The sequence below is a fragment of the Bufo bufo genome, chromosome 1, assembly GCF_905171765.1.
Source record: "Bufo bufo chromosome 1, aBufBuf1.1, whole genome shotgun sequence".
Taxonomy (NCBI): Eukaryota; Metazoa; Chordata; class Amphibia; order Anura; family Bufonidae; genus Bufo; species Bufo bufo.
Window position 1 is genome coordinate 454222245 of NC_053389.1, and position 19810 is coordinate 454242054.

General features: G+C 45.2%; 1 protein-coding gene across 2 annotated transcripts in view; it reads right to left on the reverse strand.

The window, feature by feature from the left end:
* The window catches only part of LIN7A (lin-7 homolog A, crumbs cell polarity complex component), a 120256-nt gene that overhangs the window by 17977 nt on the left and 82469 nt on the right, over window positions 1-19810 (reverse strand). Inside the window, exon 3 of one of the 2 annotated variants that reach the window (XM_040415716.1) lies at window positions 12891-12962. In XM_040415716.1, coding sequence (XP_040271650.1) covers window positions 12891-12962 — 72 coding nt within the window. Of the gene's footprint in view, window positions 1-12890; window positions 13030-19810 lie in introns of those variants that run through there. The other variant, XM_040415715.1, reaches the window with a different exon arrangement.

The following is a 19810-nucleotide window of genomic DNA, read 5'->3' on the forward strand; positions in this document are numbered from 1 at the left end:
CCGACCCTTACTGGATCTCCTGAGGGAACGCGAAATCCCCTACAGATGGGGTTATCCATTTGCCCTCTTTGCTGGACCCAGGAAACAAGCAGTGGTTCTGCATAATCCAGAGGACTTGCCGGACTTCTTGTTGGCTCTGGACTTGCCGCCTGTCACTATTGGCCCTTGGCCCACCATACTGAACCCTAAACCCGCCCAACTGGGTCGTCCCCGTTCACCTGAGCCCGACAGATCTGGTCTACCTATAGCGTCCACAATGCCCCCATCTGGGCAAAGAAGACGGCGTCCTATGAACCGTCGCCGGAGATTCTCAGCTGACTGGGACACTTGAACGCCCTTTTGGAGCCCCGTGCTCGCTTCTCATTGGCACTTATAATGCTTAACCTTGTTTCCTCCTTCTGTTTTAGGAACTGTATTTACATTGTTTTGCAGGTGGGCTGCCATTGAAGACATCATACTGGCCGGGCCGTCTGAATGACTACCCCTAGGCGGCTTTTGTTGGTTTAAAGGTCTTGGACACTTTTGCTCCACGTTTAACCATGTTCGTTTCTCTCTTCTAGACCCCGTCTGGATGGCGGGACTTATTGTTGGTTCACTGTTTTCATGTCAGGAAATGTGGCTGGCTTGCTCTTCCTAAGCTGTCACCTTTCCCTCGTAGTTTGAGGCACCCCCTGGGGAATCTCAGCTCCCTAGTGACTGCCTCCTTTGGTCTCTTGGACCCTGATAGTTAACTCCCCTTTTTTTTTTTCTTTTCTCCTACTGTTTGTCGATTTTTCTTCCCCTCCTTATCCTTATCCTTATCCCTAGTGTCCTTTCCTTGCGTGTTTCCCCTCCCCCCTGTCACAGGTATGACGTCACTCAAACTGGCATCGTTTAATGTGAAGGGCTTTAATTCCCCAGAAAAGAGATCCCAGGTGCTCTATCATCTCCATCGACAAAGGGCCCAGATCGTATGCTTCCAGGAGACTCACTTCAGACACGGTAAGGCTCCTGCCATTCGTAATAAATATTACACCTCCTGGCACTTTGCAGATAATCCAGACACTAAGTCAAAAGGTGTCGCCATAGCGATACATAAATCTCTCCCTCACCAGGTGCTGGGCTGTGTCATTGACCCCGGAGCTCGTTATATTATTCTCACGCTCCTGATGGGAGGACGGGAATTCACAATTATTAACGCCTATGCCCCAAACCAAAATCAGGTTGCATTCCTAATTGACTTAGTGGACAAGTCCCTCCCCCTAATTCGCGGAACGGTCATTTTTAGCGGGGATTTTAATCTCACTTTTGACCCCACGCTTGATAACTCCTCGGGACGGGCAACCCTTTCCTATACAGCTATTAAGAAAGTGAAAAGAGCACTGCTGCAACTGCAACTGCTTGACCCGTGGCGTTTGCAACATCCCTCGGACAAAGACTACACATTTTTTTCGGCCCCGCACTCTTCTTATAGTAGAATAGACCACATTTTAATCCAGCAATCCGCCCTGTCATGGTTGGACTCCACCTCCATTGGCAGTATTTTGTGGTCTGACCATGCCCCGGTGTATTGCTCCCTCACCCTCCCGCTCTTAACTAAAAGTGAATGGACATGGCGTCTGAATGAGTCTCTCCTCCTCGACGCTGTATGCACACAAGATCTCACTGACACTGTTGTTAATTTCATGTCTGATCATGCCTCGGACCCCACGCCCCTCCCTATGCAATGGGAAGCTCTTAAATGTGTTCTCAGGGGGATCCTCATTAAACATGGCTCGCGCCTTAAAAAAGAAAAAGCTGCCTCACTCAGGGCTGCTTTGCAGAAAGTTGCTTCCTTGGAACTAGCCCACAAGCGTGCCCTCTCTCTACCGGTGCTCAGAGACCTCCATAGTGCACGAATGGACGCGCGTCTGTTACTGGACTCTTCCTACAAGCAAATAGTTCAAAAATGTCGCAGTAAGTTCTACGAATACGGTAATAAGTGTGGCCGCTTGTTGGCTAGGGCACTTAGGGGTCATATTGCTGCTTCCCATATCCCAGCGGTCAAAAACTCTCGGGACCAATTATTGCACACGACAGAGGAGATTACCTCGTCCTTCCAGTCCTTTTATACTGACTTGTACAATCTTCCTGACCTTTCTGCTAGGGAATCCGACGATTCTCCCTACCCGTTGAGCGATTGTCCTAAATTATCCACCGAACAGGCTACTACCTTGGAGACGCCTTTTTCAGAAGGGGAACTAAAGGAAGTGATCGCATCCCTTCCGGGCGGTAAGAGTCCGGGCCCTGATGGGTTCACCGCTGGCTTCTTTAAATCTTTCTCCACCATCCTTGCTCCCTTTCTGGTGAAGGTCTTCAATGCGGTGTCTCCCCAAGACCCCTTTCCCCCCCAATCCACTATGGCCCACATCGCGGTTATCCCTAAGCCCGACAAAGATCCCCATTTGTGTGCTAGTTACCGTCCCATCTCTTTGTTGAACGTAGATTTAAAAATATACGCCAAATTATTAGCTAATAGATTGAACGCTTTCTTGCCCTCTCTAATACACAACGACCAGGTGGGTTTTGTCCCGAGAAGGGAGGCTCGCGACAACACTCTCCGGACCTTGGACATTATACACCACGCAAAAGTCTCCAACACCCCTCTTATGATTTTGTCCTTAGACGCGGAGAAAGCCTTCGATCGTATATCTTGGCACTCTCTTCGATCTGTCCTGTCTAAACTGGGTTTGGGCCAAATCTTTTTGGGAAAAATACTGAGTCTCTACCACCAGCCCTCGGCCAGAATTAGAATCAATGGTGCCCTTTCTCCGCCCTTTCTCATCCGCAATGGCACGCGCCAGGGATGTCCCCTGTCTCCTCTTCTGTACGTTCTAGTAATGGAGCACCTCCTCTCCGCGACCCGTGCTAACCCAGACATCTCAGGGGTCACGATTGGCGATGTGGAACATAAATGCGCGGCCTTTGCGGATGACCTCTTGCTATATATCACTAACCCCCATATCGCCCTCCCGTCCCTTCTGCGAGAGATCGCACTCTTTGGTAAATGGACAAATTTTAAAATCAACATGACCAAATCAGAGGCACTGAATATATCCTTACCTCAAACACTAGTCTCATCGCTTAAATCTACATTCCCATTCAAGTGGCCATCGGCGGGGATTAAATATCTTGGGGTTAAAATCTCGACGGAGCTACCCGCCCTTTTCAAGTTGAACTTTGCCCCACTTCTACGAAGCTTCCAGAAAGACCTAGATGCATGGCACCGCCGAGACTTCTCTTGGTTCGGCAGGGTCAGCATTTTGAAAATGAACCTACTGCCCAAGCTGCTTTACCTCTTGCAAACCATACCCATCCGATTACCGCTCAATTTTTGGTCACAACTCAGACGCTGTTTCACACGTTTTGTGTGGGCCCCTGGTAGGCCGCGAATAAAATGGGAGGTTCTGACCCGGTCTAAAGAACTTGGGGGTGTTGGTTTGCCAGATTGTAAACTATATCACTACTCCGCGGTATACGCCAGACTTTTGGACATGTTGCGTTCAGATTCCAGTAAAACGTGGGTCAATATTGCACGCGCCTCTTCCTCATACGCGCTCACGGTCCTTCCATGGTTAGCAGGCAAGCCGGGTTTTAAAATCCCCCCACTGTCCTTCACAGCCAATCACACTTTCGTGTCAATTGCGTCCATTAATCGGCGTACACTCCTCATTGATACGTCTGGCCCTCTAACGCCGATCACTGATAACCCAGCATTTCGCCCAGGACAATCTTCGAAACCCTTCCTCACTGCTACTAAATTGCGCCCCCTTCGGTTCTGTGATGTCCTCACTACCGCGGGATTGAAGCACTTAAATCAATTGATGGAGCCCTCTCTAATACGCCCCAGGCATAACTTTGAATACGTACAACTCCAACATTTTTACTCCTCTATACGTGCCACCCACACTTTACGCAGGAGCCTTACGGTGTTTGAACAAATGTGTCTTGCCCCCTCTGCTGTCTTCAGGGACATTTCCACCATTTACAACTTGCTTGTTCTCCAGACCTCTGACCAGCTCCCCTCCTTCTGCCACGCCTGGAATCGTGATCTGGGGAATGACCTCACCCCATCTCAATGGAAACGGGCTTTTCTTCTTTCTCATAAAGCAGTAATTTCCACTAAGGCGCAGGAGACGAATTATAAAGTCCTTTCTAGGTGGTACAGAGTGCCGTCTGTGCTCCACAGATGGTTTCCATCTGCTTCGGATCGCTGTTGGAGGTGCTGTACTGACGAAGGCACCTTGCTACACATTTGGTGGAATTGCACCATCCTGTGACCTTACTGGAACTTTGTGCACCGTATTGTGCGGGTAGTGACGGGAATACCCATTCCCAACGCTCCTGAAGCACTTTTGTTGTTTATCTTCGATCTGACCATCCCTGCTTTTAAGGTTTCGCTCCTTAATTATATGTTACAGGCTGCTAAAACGGTCGTCCCTCGCCATTGGAAATCACCTACGCCTCCCTCCCCGGAGGAATGGTTTGAAGAAATTGCCCTACATCAGCGGATGGAAGATCTCATCTGCGTTTCTCCTCAGGACACCTCTCGATTCGTTCAAACCTGGGGCCCTTGGGAAACTTTCCGAGGATCAGATGAGTTCCGTAATGCCAGTCTATAATCCCGCAATCCCCTACCCTCTCCTTCCCCTATGCCTTTCCTCTTTGTCTGTGTCCTACTGTTCTGTGCTCCCCTATGTTTGCTTTTTCCCTTTCTTTTTTGTTATGTACATGCTTATTAGGCTTAGATTCATATAGCCTTCTTTGCTTCACGTAAACAATGTGTTTTTTTTTTTTTTTTTTCCCGCTCATGTGTTGCCACATGTTCTTACTGCCTTTACGCATGGGAAATTATACCTTGTTACCTCCTTTGTCTGGAGATTACTCTACAATGTATAAGGCATTGCATGACATTGCAATTTGTTACCTTTTGTATCGCATTTTTATCTACTTATTTGAAAAACTCAATAAAAAATTTAATCTGAAAAGAACAATCGCATTACGCGATTAATTAAATCGCATATTATTCGCGATAAATGGAATAATGATGAATATTCAATTTCGACTAATATAAGACGAATATTCAATCGAATATTCGCGAAATATTGCGAAATCGAATATGGCTCCTCCCGCTCATCACTAACTATAACCTAGTTGTCTAGTCATTGAAATTTGGCCTTTGTCAGAATCATTCAGATGCTAAGGGCCCTTTTATGGACAACCAGGCAGATTATGGGGATGATCGTTTGTAGATGTCACAGTGCAGTTCACTTGTATGCTGATTGCTTGGGTGGTGCATGCTGGCTATGGCCTTCTGTGTGTGAATGTGGGCCTGTGAATGTGTATACTCGCTGGGGGAGATTTATCAATACTGGTGTAAAGTAGAACTGGCTTAGTTGCCCATAGCAACCAATAAGATTCAACCTTTCATTTTGCAAAGGAGCTCTGAAAAATGAAAGGTTTAATCTGATTGGTTGCTATGGGCAGCTAATCCAGCTTTCCTTTATACCACTGTGGTTGACTAGTCCAGTGTATGCTGGTTGTTTGTGTGGTGCGTGCTGGCTGCGGTGTTTTGTGGCTATGCGTGAACTGTTTCCTGTCACCTCTATGTTGTGTGTTCATAGGGTTAATGTTTCCCTGGCCTGTGTGTGCTTAAAGGAGTTCACCGGGAATTAAGAAAATGTAAATACTTAGTTATAATGGCTTCTTTTGTCTGTGGAGCAATCATCAGGGGAAATAAAATGGCCGCCATCCAATTCTTATACACAAAACCTGTCCTATCACACAGGATGCCAAGTTACTTCAGAGCAGTGAGCTAAAGAGCTGCCTCATCGGGAACAATCATTAGGAGAAATAAAATGGCCGCCGTCCATACACACAAAACCTCTGTGGGAATGGAGATCATGAGGAGATATGAAGTACAGAGAGGACAGACAGGACAGACTAATGGTGGTGGTAATGGAGACTACATACAAGAGCTGCTGCTCAGCCAACCTCTCCTCTCTGTACTTCATGTCTCCTCATGAACTTCATTCCCACAGAGATTCAGCTGAAGATCTTATCAGCTGTATTCAGGATCATAATCCTTGACAAGTAGAGCAGAGAGGAGGATGAAGCAGCTCTTTAGCTCCTATGTGATTTGGACAGGTTTTGTGTGTTACTAATAGGACAGCGGACATTTTATTTCTCATAATGATTGTTCCCGAGACAAAACAAATCATTATAACTAATGAAAGATATTTGGGAATATACTTATAATAAAGTAATATTTAAGTATTCTCATTTTCTTAATTCCTGGAGAAACACTTTAATTACCAGGTGGTCAGGTGCTCTCGGTGAAGTCCATCCCCACCATCAGGGGTACTGTGAAGATCGAGGGTTCACTTAGTCTACTTTCACACTCGCGTTTTGGCTTTGCGTTTGTGAGATCTGTTCATGGCTCTCACAAGCGGTCCAAAACTAATCAGTTTGCATTCTACTGCATTCTGAATGGAAAACGATCCGCTCAGAATGCATCAGTTTGCATCAGTTCAGTCTCCATTCCGCTCTGCTTGCAGCGTTTTGGTGTCTGTCTGATGAAACTGAGCTAAACGGTTCCGCCCCCGCAAACACAATGTAAGTCAATGGGGACAGATCCATTTTCACTGACGCAATCTGGCACAATAGAAAATGGATCCGTCCTCCATTGACTTTCAATGGTGTTCAAGACGGATCCGTCTTGGCTATGTTAAAGATAATAAAAACGAATCCGTTCTGAACGGATGCAGACGGTTGTATTATCTAAATGGATCCGTCCATGATGGATCAGCACAAAACGCGAGTGTGAAAATAGCCTAAGACAACCCCAATTTGGCCCCAAATCAAACTGATGCACCTAGTCCATTGATGATTCATATGCCACCGTTTACCTTGTCTGTTTGTTCCAGATTATGTCTTTCGTGTTTGATCATGCTTAATAAGGTCTCGTTTTGTCTTCTCTGATAGTATTGATGGCGCATATTCTAATCGTGAATTTTTATCACGAACATCAACACTTCGAGAATTCGCGAACATGTAGAATATGGTGCTATATATTCGTAATCGTGAATATTCTAGATTTTTTTTTCATCAATAACCTCCCTTCTTGCTTGTGTGCCAATGAGAAGGCTGCAATATCTTTGTCCGAGCTTAGCAACATCCCTAGCAACCAATAGGAAAGTTGCCTATCCCTTACTATATAAGAACCTCCCTAGCAGCCATTTTCTGCTGTTTTTTTGCAGTTCTGAGATGGAGGGCAGTGACATTGCTGTGCTCTGTGCTTTCATCTGGATCCTATTCTATATCCAATTACATTAGATAGTTAGTTAGCTCATACAGGGGCGTTGCTAGGTTAAAACATTCGGGGCCCCGGGGCCCTAATGTTTTGTCCCAGGCTCCAAATGTACTGCCTGCCTGCTGGATACAACTGTATTGCCATCCTCAGGATGGCAATACAATTTAATCTAATGCCCTGCAAGAGCTGAAGGACCTGTGATGACATCACAGGTCATGTGATCAGAACTAAATGCAGTAACTGAAAAGGACCTGCGATAATGTCACCGTCATGTGACCAGTGCAGGAGAGGACGGCTCAGCAGTGAAGAGAAGTCCTGGGAAGAAGCTGTGGTGAGGTCTGCTACATGAGGAGAGGTAAGTGAAGGGGTAGATTACTCAGTGTGAGAGGCAGAGCAATGTTGGGAGTTGTAGTTATTTAACTGGGACTGTATGTTAGGGCTGAAGGGAGGGAAGTTATTTACATGGGACAGTGGGGTGGAATGATGTTATTTGCATGGGACTGAAAGTTGAGGAAGTGATGTTATTTACACTTGAATGCATGTTGGAGGTGGCTGGGGCAGGATGATGTTATTTACATGGGACTATATGTTGAAGGCTGGGGAGGGAGTGATATTATTTACATGGGACTGAATGTTGAGGGGTAATGTGATTTACATGGGACTGCATGTTGAGGTGGCTGGGGAGGGGGTGATTTTATTTACATGGGACCGTATGTTGAAAGTGACTGGGAGAGGAAGTGATGTTATTTACATGGGACTGAAAATTGAGGGGGTGATGTTATTTACATGGAACTGTATGTTGAAGGCAGCTGGGGAGGGGTTATGTTCTTTACATGAGACTGTATGTCGAAGGCAGCTGGGGAGGGGGTAATGTTATTTACGTGGGACTGTATATTGAGGGGGGCAGGAGAGATGGTGTGATGTTATTTACATGGGACTGTATTTTAGAGGGGGCTGTAGATAGAAAGGGATGTTATTTACATGGGACTGTATTTTGGAGGGGGCTATAGGTAGAGATGGATGTTATTTATATGGGACTGTATATTGGAGGGGGCTGGAGAGATGGTGTGATGGTATTTACATGGCACTCTATGGCGGAGGAGGGAAATAATGTTATTTACATGGGACTGTATGGTGGAGGGGCTGAGGAATTATAATTTTTGAGGACAGGAAACTGAGGAATATAACTACAGGGGACACTGAAGGGGGCATTAGAAATACTGGGAGGGCTTTAGGGTGAGCATTATAACAGTAGGGGGTGATATAAATACTGGGGAACTTCAGGGTGAGCATTATAACAGTAGGGGGTATTATAAATACTGGGGGCACTGTGGGGGCATTTTAAATCCAGGAGACATTAGGCGTTCTTATTACTACTGGGGGCTCTATAGGAGGGACTTAGAGATCTGCATTATTTCTACTAAGAGCACTGTGGGGGTCTTATTACTACTGAGGGGTCATTTCTTCTAGGGGCTCTGTAAGGGCATTATCAATACTGGAGGGCTCTTCAACTAATGGAGAGCATTATCACAGTTGGGGGCACTGCAGGGGGCAGTATAACTAATGAGGGCATTCTAGAAGATAATTACTATTGGTTGGACTATTAGGAGCACTATTACTATGGGGGGCACACATTTTTCTTCAGGATAGTATTTGGGGGTACAAAAAACTGAGGAAGCTAAGATGTTTGTGTGTCACATTCTGTAGAGTTGAGGCACAGCTGAGAAAAGTTGTCCGGACGGAATGGAGAAGATGATGACAGAGAAGATCTACATCAGAGGAGACGTCACCTGGGAGAAACTGGATGTGAGAGGTACGTGCTGCTGTATAGCTGTATAGCTATAGTGGGCTTAGGGGTCGTCTGGTTGACTTAGAGAATTGGGCCATATGCATTGGAACTTGGGCCACGGATCTTTTGAGACTCTAGCAACGCCCCTGAGCTCATATATATAATACAGATAGTTAGTGGGTGATAGTCAGTGTAGGTTAGATAGTGATATAGTGTAGCTGATAGGTTCCAGTGCAGGGTGTTAGGTAGTGTGATAGGAATTACTGTTTCTCTGCTGTCCATACATACATGCTACAGACATAGTGCTGTGATGTCACAACAATACTTAGTGCACCAATCAGTAATATACACTCAGACCTGATAAAATGTGAAGTTGCATGGATTGCGCAAAAAAAATGTGCATCATTAGTACCGATTTGCGCAATCGCAAAAATAATGACTGGAGATCATGAATTCCGTGATGGATTAGATCCGGATGCGTTCAGGGTGCATTTAGTGAAACTCACACTATTTTGCAAGTAAGTTCAGTCAGTTTTGTCTGCAATTGCGTTCAGTTGTTCAGTTTTTTCTGCGAGAGTGCAATGCGTTTTATGCGTTTTCACGCGCGTGATAAAAAAACTGAAGGTTTCTAAACAACATCTCCTAGCAACCATCAGTAAAAAAAGCATTGCATCCGCACTTGCTTCCGGATGCAATACATTTTTCACTGAAGCCCCATTCACTTCTATGGGGCCAGGGCTGCGTGAAAAACACAGAATATAGAACATGCTGCGTTTTTCAATGCAGAACTGATGCGTGAAAAAAAAACGCTCATATACATAGACTCATTGAAATGAATGGGTCAGGATTTAGTGCGGGTGCTATGAGTTCACGGCACACATTACACCCGTGTGGAAAACTCGCTCGTGTGAAACCAGCCTTAGACTTCCAATATGTGAACTTCAAGAACTGACTGTTCACTTGCTGCAAAGCATTCCCCTTACTTTTGTCAGGAGCTATCGTCACCAACTAATAAATGCTATCCATTTCACCCGTCATGCACACAAATGTATTTTTTTTCTGCATCCGATCCGCATTTTGTGCGGGTTGGATGCGGGCTCATTCACTTCAATGCAGCCGCAAAATATGCGGCTAGTACATTGTGTTGTCCGCATCCGTATGTCCATTCCGCAGCCCTGCAAAAATAAATAAATATACACTGCTCAAAAAAATAAAGGGAACACTTAAACAACACAATGTAACTCCAAGTCAATCACACATCTGTGAAATCAAACTGTCCACTTAGGAAGCAACACTGAGTGACAATCAATTTCACATGCTGTTGTGCAAATGGGATAGACAACAGCTGGAAATTATAGGCAATTAGCAAGACACCCCCAATAAAGGAATGGTTCTGCAGGTGGTGACCACAGACCACTTCTGAGTTCCTATGCTTCCTGGCTGATGTTTTGGTCACTTTTGAATGCTGGCGGTGCTTTCACTCTAGTGGTAGCATGAGACGGAGTCTACAAGCCACACAAGTGGCTAAGGTAGTGCAGCTTATCCAGGATGGCACATCAATGCGAGCTGTGGCAAGAAGGTTTGCTGTGTCTGTCAGCGTAGTGTCCAGAGCATGGAGGCGCTACCAGGAGACAGGCCAGTACATCAGGAGACGTGGAGGAGGCCGTAGGAGGGCAACAACCCAGCAGCAGGACCGCTACCTCCGCCTTTGTGCAAGGAGGAACAGGAGGAGCACTGCCAGAGCCCTGCAAAATGACCTCCAGCAGGCCACAAATGTGCATGTGTCTGCTCAAACGGTCAGAAACAGACTCCATGAGGGTGATATGAGAGCCCGACGTCCACAGGTGGGGGTTGTGCTTACAGCCCAACACCGTGCAGGACGTTTGGCATTTGCCAGAGAACACCAAGATTGGCAAATTCGCCACTGGCGCCCTGTGCTCTTCACAGATGAAAGCAGGTTCACACTGAGCACATGTGACAGACGTGACAGAGTCTGGAGATGCCGTGGAGAACGTTCTGCTGCCTGCAACATCCTCCAGCATGACCGGTTTGGCATTGGGTCAGTAATGGTGTGGGGTGGCATTTCTTTGGAGGGCCGCACAGCCCTCCATGTGCTTGCCAGAGGTAGCCTGACTGCCATTAGGTACCGAGATGAGATCCTCAGACCCCTTGTGGGACGATATGCTGGTGCGGTTGGCCCTGGGTTCCTCCTAATGCAAGACAATGCTAGACCTCATGTGGCTGGAGTGTGTCAGCAGTTCCTGCAAGACGAAGGCATTGATGCTATGGACTGGCCCGCCCGTTCCCCAGACCTGAATCCAATTGAGCACATCTGGGACATCATGTCTCGCTCTATCCACCAACGTCACGTTGCACCACAGACTGTCCAGGAGTTGGCAGATGCTTTAGTCCAGGTCTGGGAGGAGATCCCTCAGGAGACCGTCCGCCACCTCATCAGGAGCATGCACAGGCGTTGTAGGGAGGTCATACAGGCACGTGGAGGCCACACACACTACTGAGCCTCATTTTGACTTGTTTTAAGGACATTACATCAAAGTTGGATCAGCCTGTAGTGTGTTTTTCCACTTTAATTTTGAGTGTGACTCCAAATCCAGACCTCCATGGGTTGAAAAATTTGATTTCCATTTTTTTATTTTTGTGTGATTTTGTTGTCAGCACATTCAACTATGTAAAGAACAAAGTATTTCAGAAGAATATTTAATTAACTCAGATTTAGGATGTGTTATTTTTGTGTTCCCTTTATTTTTTTTGAGCAGAGTATATATATATATATATACACAGGTGAAACTCGAAAAATTTGAATATCGTGAAAACGTTCATTTATTTCAGTAATGCAACTTAAAAGGTGTTGCATTAATGCAACTTAAAATTGGAATATTGTGAAAAGGTTCAATACTCTAGGCTCAAAGTGTCACACTGTAGTTGGCTAATTAATCCATACCCCCTGAGCAAAGTGTACCAGAGATTGTGACTTTGGGGTTTTCATAAACTGTAAGCCATAATTATCCAAATTATAACATATACAGGCATGAAGTATCTCGCTTTGCATGTAATGAGTCTATCTCATATGTTAGTTTCACCATTTAAGTTGCATTACTGAAATAAATGAACTTTGCACAATATTCGAATTTTTCGAGTTTCACCTGTATAACATAGCCTATTATTGTCCATATTACAGACAAGGACAGGACTGTTCTATAGAGAGCAGGACTTTCCGTTCTGCAAAATGCTGAATGCACACAGCCCGTATGCGTGTTTTGTGGATCCAGAATTTTCAACAGTCGTGTGCATGAACCCTAATGCTACCTCTGCATCTCCTATAACTACACCCCTGGAAGACGTGGATAGCTACAATGAGGTAATTCAACAAACTGCAGCTGTGTGAACACACCTCTAGAACAGGGCTGTTTTTGAGCTGCTAGGTGCAAACAAGAACCTTTCCAATTACTGACTGCAAGCAGAAGTCTTGAAATGGTAAGGAATTAATGTACCCCTATCAGGTGTCCCATTTTTCTAAGCAAAGAAGCTTTGCAGGGAGGCATCTGGCACAATATGGCTGCCTAGGCTACCTGACCACCTGCTCTCCCACTAAACTTTTGGTGAGTGGCCAACAACACAGAAAACATAGCTAAATGCCAGTTTCTAGCTTTCACTGTCCATTATATATAACAGTATGGTAACAGGATATTACCTGAGAAAAAGAAAACTTTTTTAAAACTGTTGCTATAGAGCAAGATATTGGGACCTCACCTTTGCGGTGGCACGAGCACGAAACTCTGGGCACCCATTAATAGGAATTGTTTCATGCATATACTGGTAAACCTGAAAAAGGGCATAGGATACAAAATAAGAAGTAATATTATAGAAATATTATATAATATATATCATAGAATAGTGTACAGTACATAAGAGTTGTGCACAGAAATATGCAATGTAGGCAGACCATACAAATGCTACAGGGCCCGGGGAAAGGGAGCCCAGCACTGAATTCTCTTCCCCAGGTGAAAACACTGCATTATCAAGCAGCTGCCACTAGCGGTAGCTCAATGCAAAGAGATGATTACAGCTTCTATGGTAATCGCATAAATTCCTATGCACTGAGCTCCCCCTAGTGGTGGCTGTAGTTTTGTAATAGAAGGGAAGCAGAAGATTTATAAAAGTATTTTTGCCAGTTGTTTGGGGTAAATACACTGAGAAGTATGGTGTTCAGAATTTTGAAGCAACAGGTCCTCATTTTCTGACATAAAAATCAAATAAACTGGTTGAGGCCAGTTTTTTCATTACAGTTTGTATTTAGTTAAAATTTGTTCCTTCATTAAAAAGGTGTAAATTGCAATTTGTGTTCTGAACTTCCCGGGGGTCACTGATGCGTGCATACTTGGAAACTAGGTGGGGCAGGAGTATTACTAATGTAGTACTCAGGAGTGGGGCACTAAAATTTTATCACCTGGCTATTGGTTTCTATGTCTAGCAATCTATCCCATCAGTATATTTATTGCAAGGTCTTCTCCTTTAGTTCCTTAATATTGTTATGCAACTGTTTTACATGAGATGTGCTTGGTTTTACAGCAGGTGCTATATGTTCTGGCAGATTCCTTTAAAAAAAAAATGGAACTAACCATTTTATTCTGCCTCCCCTTTGGGTAGAACTGGGTTTTCCCATTTCCCACCAATGGAGGAGTTTTCAGGAAGTTAGAGGAGTTGAATAAGAGAGTCTAAAGAGACCAGACAAGGCGCAGTGAGGGAAGCTTTTTCTCCTCCTGCTACAGGAGCTTTGGGAAAGCAGCTTGCAGAGCAGCACACTCCTGATATTAATAGGACTTTGTATCATAGAGGGGGACAATGGGTCCAAGATACCCCACAGTAGCATTACTGAATAAACTGTCAAGGCCAACTGCCAGAACCGTGCATACTGCTGGAACCAAGAAAGAGAGCTATTAAGTACTGTTCTGTTACTGCAAGTCGATTTCAAGTAAAGAAAAGTTAAACTTTACAAAGTCTGGAATTCATTTTGTTCCTCGCTCCAACTTAGTCTCTGCAATAGAGACTGAACCCCCCAGGAAGTGACAGCCTGAGCACAATGACACAAACATTAGACCACAGTATACCACTCGCATCTGACACACCCCTGGGGGGCAGCGCGCTGCCCTAAGTATTACTATGGAGCCTTATGAGATCTGTGTACGCCCCTGAAAATACACTATATGGATGTTTTTCATAATCCTATTAGAAAGTTTATTCCCATTATGTCACGTGTCAGCATATTTCTAGGTTATACCATTCCTTACAGATTTGGGGGAAGGTCTGACTAACTGTATCTTCACTGATCCTTAGGGTGGCTTCACATGTGGCAGATTTTGTGGCAAAAAATTCTGTGACTGAAAATCAGTTCCATTCATTTGAATGTGGCAGCAAGCGCATGGATTTCCGCAAGCTCCATTCAGCAGAATGGAACTGATATTCAGTCACAGAATTTTCTGCCACAAAACCTACCACATGTGAAGGCACTCGTCACAGTATTTCCTTGCACAGTGATGCTTTCAGCGACTCACTCTATTTCTCTGCAATGGAGGTTGCCAAGAGTGTCACTGAACATGGAGCCTTGGTCCCTTTATTCTCTTGATCAGCGCCTATCATAATGTTATGTCATACTCCAGTGATATGTCAATAATAATCATATTAATTTGGATTTCCCTTTTAAATGACAAAATATTGGCCAAGCACAGCTACTGTTATGGCATATGCCATAACATGATAAGTACGAATAGCCCTTTAAGGGTTTTCTTATAACCACTAATAATATTTAGTGATAATGACACATATTACATTACACTATATGACATATAGAATATAGAGATTTGGATTGCTAAATTGCTGTAAAAAATGATAATAATTTGGATTCTACGTAACAGTATGACAGCATTGGTTCAGCTTGTTGACCAAGGAACATAAGGCATTTCAGTGATTTAATGAATATCATCTTGTTAGGAAATGAGCTTCAATTTAGGCGGTTCAGAGGCAGTAATCCAGTTGGAGAGAATCTGTTTGGCTGTACTGGCAAATGAGTTTAAACTTGCCCAAACAAAATGCTTTGGCTCCTTATTTACTGTTTTCAGTGTCATTAATAGTTTCCGAGCTATTTAATTGTGTCATAATATTATCCTTAATTAATGCTGTAATATTTCCATTGATTTCAAGTGATGCCTTATGATTCGATATTGGACATATTGGGACATGTCAGTGAAAAAACGTACAATTCCACAAACTCATGGGTGTTTTTAATCCGGGTTTTCATTTAGCTTTAAAAAGCCAACATTTTTTCGATGCTGCATGTGTTTTTATCTATCTTTTTTTCTACTATAGTGGTTCACCAGAAAAAATGATGCTGCTTTTATTAAACAGTTGTAAGAAAATATTTGTATGTTCTGCATTACATATTTCCCATAAACTTTCAGCTAACATCTTGACCTGGTGGTTGTATTGCAAAAAGTTACCAAAGCCAAAGGTACAAAAAACACCATTAAAACGCCTCACTGGTTTCACACATAGTATTTGACTGGGGTTTTTTTATGTGTGAATTTTTTGGTTAGCTGTAAGTCTATGGGATTTAAATTTTTATTTTTTTGTGACCATGGCTATATTCTTATATTCTGCCGTTCTTACCATATACTTCTCTATAGTAAGAAAAAAATGATTGAAAAAAATTTGTGCCAATAAGTGCCAGTAAAAAATGCTTGTAAAAATGTAATGCCTGAAGCATAAAAAAACACACATGCATTTTACAAGCTTTTTTTAAGGGCAAAGAATTGTTAAACCATCCGTGTGTGAAGGAAGCCTCATCCTGCAAATACAGTATAAATGCAATTTTTAGTTTTTAATATCGTTTTTTGTGGGGATTTTTGCAGAAAAACAGCTGTGAAATCATTTTATTCAGTTCATGCTGAACTATTCAGCAATGCTTTACAGACATTATATTTAGAGATGAGCGAATCAAAGTTGACAGTGGAATTCAATCCGAATTTCAGGAAAAATTCGATTTGCACCGAATCTGAATTTTCTGACGCTTCATGGTAACAAATCAAATTTTTTTCTAAAATGGCTGCTGCACATGTTAGGACATGGAACAAAGAACTCTGGGAACGAGGGATCACCCACAATGCCATGCATGCAGCCAATCAGCAGCCAGCCCTGTGATGTCACAGCCCTATAAATAGCCTCAGCCATCTTGGATTCAGCCATTTTCCAGTGTGCTTAGTGCAGGGAGAGACATCAGCAGCCACTAGGGAAAGTGGTAGAAAAGACTTGAAAACTTTTATTTTGCTGAATAGTAGTGATGAGCGGCATAGGCAATATTCAAATTCGCGATTGCAAAAATTGGCAATGTAATATATAAGTATTGCGCGCGTAATTTCATTACCTACAAAAAACAATCACACAAAGGCTATATGCCAAAAGCTGGGTATGTGCAAGCCTACAACCTATCCATGAGACAGGTACAGTCAGCATACCTTACAATAGCAGCCTTGTGCATACAAAACATAAAAGACCAGCTCTCTATCCAAAAGGAGAAAGCCAGCAAGCCTCAAAGTTGCTTGATTTGATTTGGATGGCTTGGGGGACCTGCGCCCCTAGATCATTATGATTAGGGTGACAAAAATTGTAATTATTTTTTTTGGGATGCCAGCTCTCACTGCTTAGGAGGTCTGCATAAAAATTTCAGTTTTCTAATTTTCCTAACATTATATTCAATAACCTTTATATACAGTTTTGTCATGTAAACTCATTTGCATAAACTTGGGCATATGGGAAAGACATGCAAATTAGCAGAATCTGCCTTGTTTTTCAACTAAAGCACTATTTGCACGTCTTTCCCATATGCCCAAGTTTACACCAAATGGCACGCACCCGATTTCAAGCAGGCAAGGCTCCACCACCTCAGCCGAAGGGAGCTGTCTGTCCTTCCCATCATCTACCGGTCCTAATGCTCCTGCTCCTTGCCCTCCTACTCCTCATCAGTCATTCCATCAGCAGTCGATCACCGAAGCGATTTCCAATAGACAACAGTATGCGTGCATTCATTCAACGTCGCAGAAGCTGAACGCTCTCCTGGCCAAGTTGCTGGACTCTGCACCTTTCAGAGAACTGATGGCTTGTGCCGAGCTGAGGTAAAGAGTCCGAAGCCATCATTTCTTTGTGAAAAAGGCATTACCAGCCCTGCACAAATATGTAGAACAGAAGATGGGCCAGTCCTTGAGCCTGTCGGTGTCTGCCAAACTGCACGGCAGCGCCGACGTGTGGAGCTGAAATTCGGTCAAGGACAATATATGTCCTTTACGGCCCACTGAGTAAATGTGGTTCCTGCCCAGCCACACCAGCAACTTGGCCAGGTGAAGCCGCTTCCGCCTCCACGTTCTCACGCCGTTGGTCCTGCAACAATGTCCGCCTCTGCCTCCTCATCCTCCACCATGTCCTCAGCCTCCACTGCAGGGACAATTCACAGTTCTCCACCAGCATACCACATGTGCAGGGCACGGCGGTGTTAAGCTGTTCTGCACCTAGTTTGCCTGGGCGAACGGAGTCATGAAATCGAATCCTAGCTTTCTCTGTGACAACTCAAAATCGGAACCTGGTGACTGACAACGGGAAGAACATGGTGTCGGTGCTGCGTCAAGGAGGGATGAGCCATACGCCCTGCATGGTGCACGTGTTTAATCTGCTTGTCAAGCGTGTCCTGAAGTCTTCCACCCATCTGCAAGACATCCTAAAAATGGCCAAGAAACTTTGTATGCACTTCAGCCACTCGTACACCGCAAAGCACACCCGCCTAGAGCTGCAGCGGCAGAACGGCATCCCCCAACATAGGCTGATATGCGCCATTTCCACCCATTGGAATTCCACCCTCCATATGTTGGACTGACTATACGAACAGAGAAAGGCCATCAACGATTTCTTGATGATACAGGCGGACAGAAGTACTTTCCTGTGTAACTTCGATGTACGCCAGTGGCAGTTCCTGAGTGACACCTGCCGTTTGCCCGTGCCCTTTGAGGAGGCCACTTTATTTGTCAGTCGCCAGGACTACGGGATGAAGAACATCATTCCACTGATTCCTGTCCTGGAAAAGATGCTGGTAAATTTGGCTGGTCAGGGGACTGGAGACAAGGCGCCTACATCTCATGGCCATATGAGCCGTGTGGGGGCTGAACTGGAGGAGGACATTGGAGCACAAGCGAATGTGTAGCGAAATGGGTGGTTTTTCTACACAGGCAACAGGAGAGGAGGAGCAGCCGGAGGAGCAAGAGGGAGATGAGGAAGCAGAGGCAGTGGACCCAGACACACAGTGGCGGTATGCAGTGGAGATGGAGGCAGGGAGTCCCTTCGAGTCACTTGTGCAAATGGCCCGCTGCATGCTCACTTGCTTGCGTAATGACAGCCGAATTGCCACCATTCGGCAGAGGGATGACTACTGGCTCTCCACCATGTTAGACCCTTGCTACCGGTCCAAAATGGAGCCTTTTTTACACCCACTGAGAGGGAGTAAAAACTGAACTACTATCGAGACATCCTATGTAGTCAGTTGGCCGCTGCCTATCTGCGCCATTGTCTATCCTCTCGCAGGTCTGACCAGGGGGGCCCTCTGCACTCACATTCCACTCCCATGGCTGCTGTGGCGGGGTGGAAGGGTAGGAGCAGTACCAGTGCCATCAGCAGCAACTTAAGTGTAGAGTCACTGATGAGCAGCTTTCTTCACCCGACTAGTGAAGAAACTACTCACCAGCAGCAGCAGCTAGTCCTGGAGCTGAACCTGAACCAGGAGGTGGTGGCATACTTGGACAGCAGCCTGCCACCCCACATTGAAAATCCACTGGACTACTGGGCAGCCCAACTGGATTTGTGGCCGCAACTAGCCGAGTTTGCCCTGGAAAAGCTGTCCTGCCCGCCAGTAGTATGACATCAGAGTGGGTGTTTAGTGTGTCGGGGGCCATAGTTACCCCACGGAGAACTCGCCTGTCCACCCAAAATGTGGAGAGACTGACCTTTGTCAAGATGAATCAGGCGTGGGTCAGCCAAGATTTCCACCCACCAATGCCTGATGCATCAGATTAGATCATCCATGCTGCCCCACTCAAACCTTGACAAAAGAGACCAGTTTCTTATTGCTACCTGCCTCAACTACTATTCTGATGCTACCACCCACCTGATGCCACACATCTGATGCCAAGTGCTCCTTCTTACACCCCCCATCGTCAGCAGGTACTGTTATTGCCACCCACCTCCCCGCTCTGTCACCGGGTCACTGTGTGGTCTCCTGATGCTGCTGCCACCTCCACACTCTGTCATTGTGGCACTCTGTGGCCTCTTCATGCTGCTGCTACTGCCACCTCCACACTATGTCACCTTTCCAGTCTGTGGCCTCCTCATGCTGCTGATAACTCAACACTATGTCACTGGGCCACTCTGTGGCCTCCTCATGCTGCTGCTGCTGCCACCTCCACACTATGTCACCTTGCCTGTCTGTTGCCTCCTCATGCTGCTGCTGCCACCTCCACACTATGTCACCTTGCCAATCTGTGGCCTCCTCATGCTGCTGCTAACTCAACACTATGTCACTGGGCCACTCTGTGGCCTCCTCATGCTGCTGCTGCCACTTCTACACTATGTCACCTTGC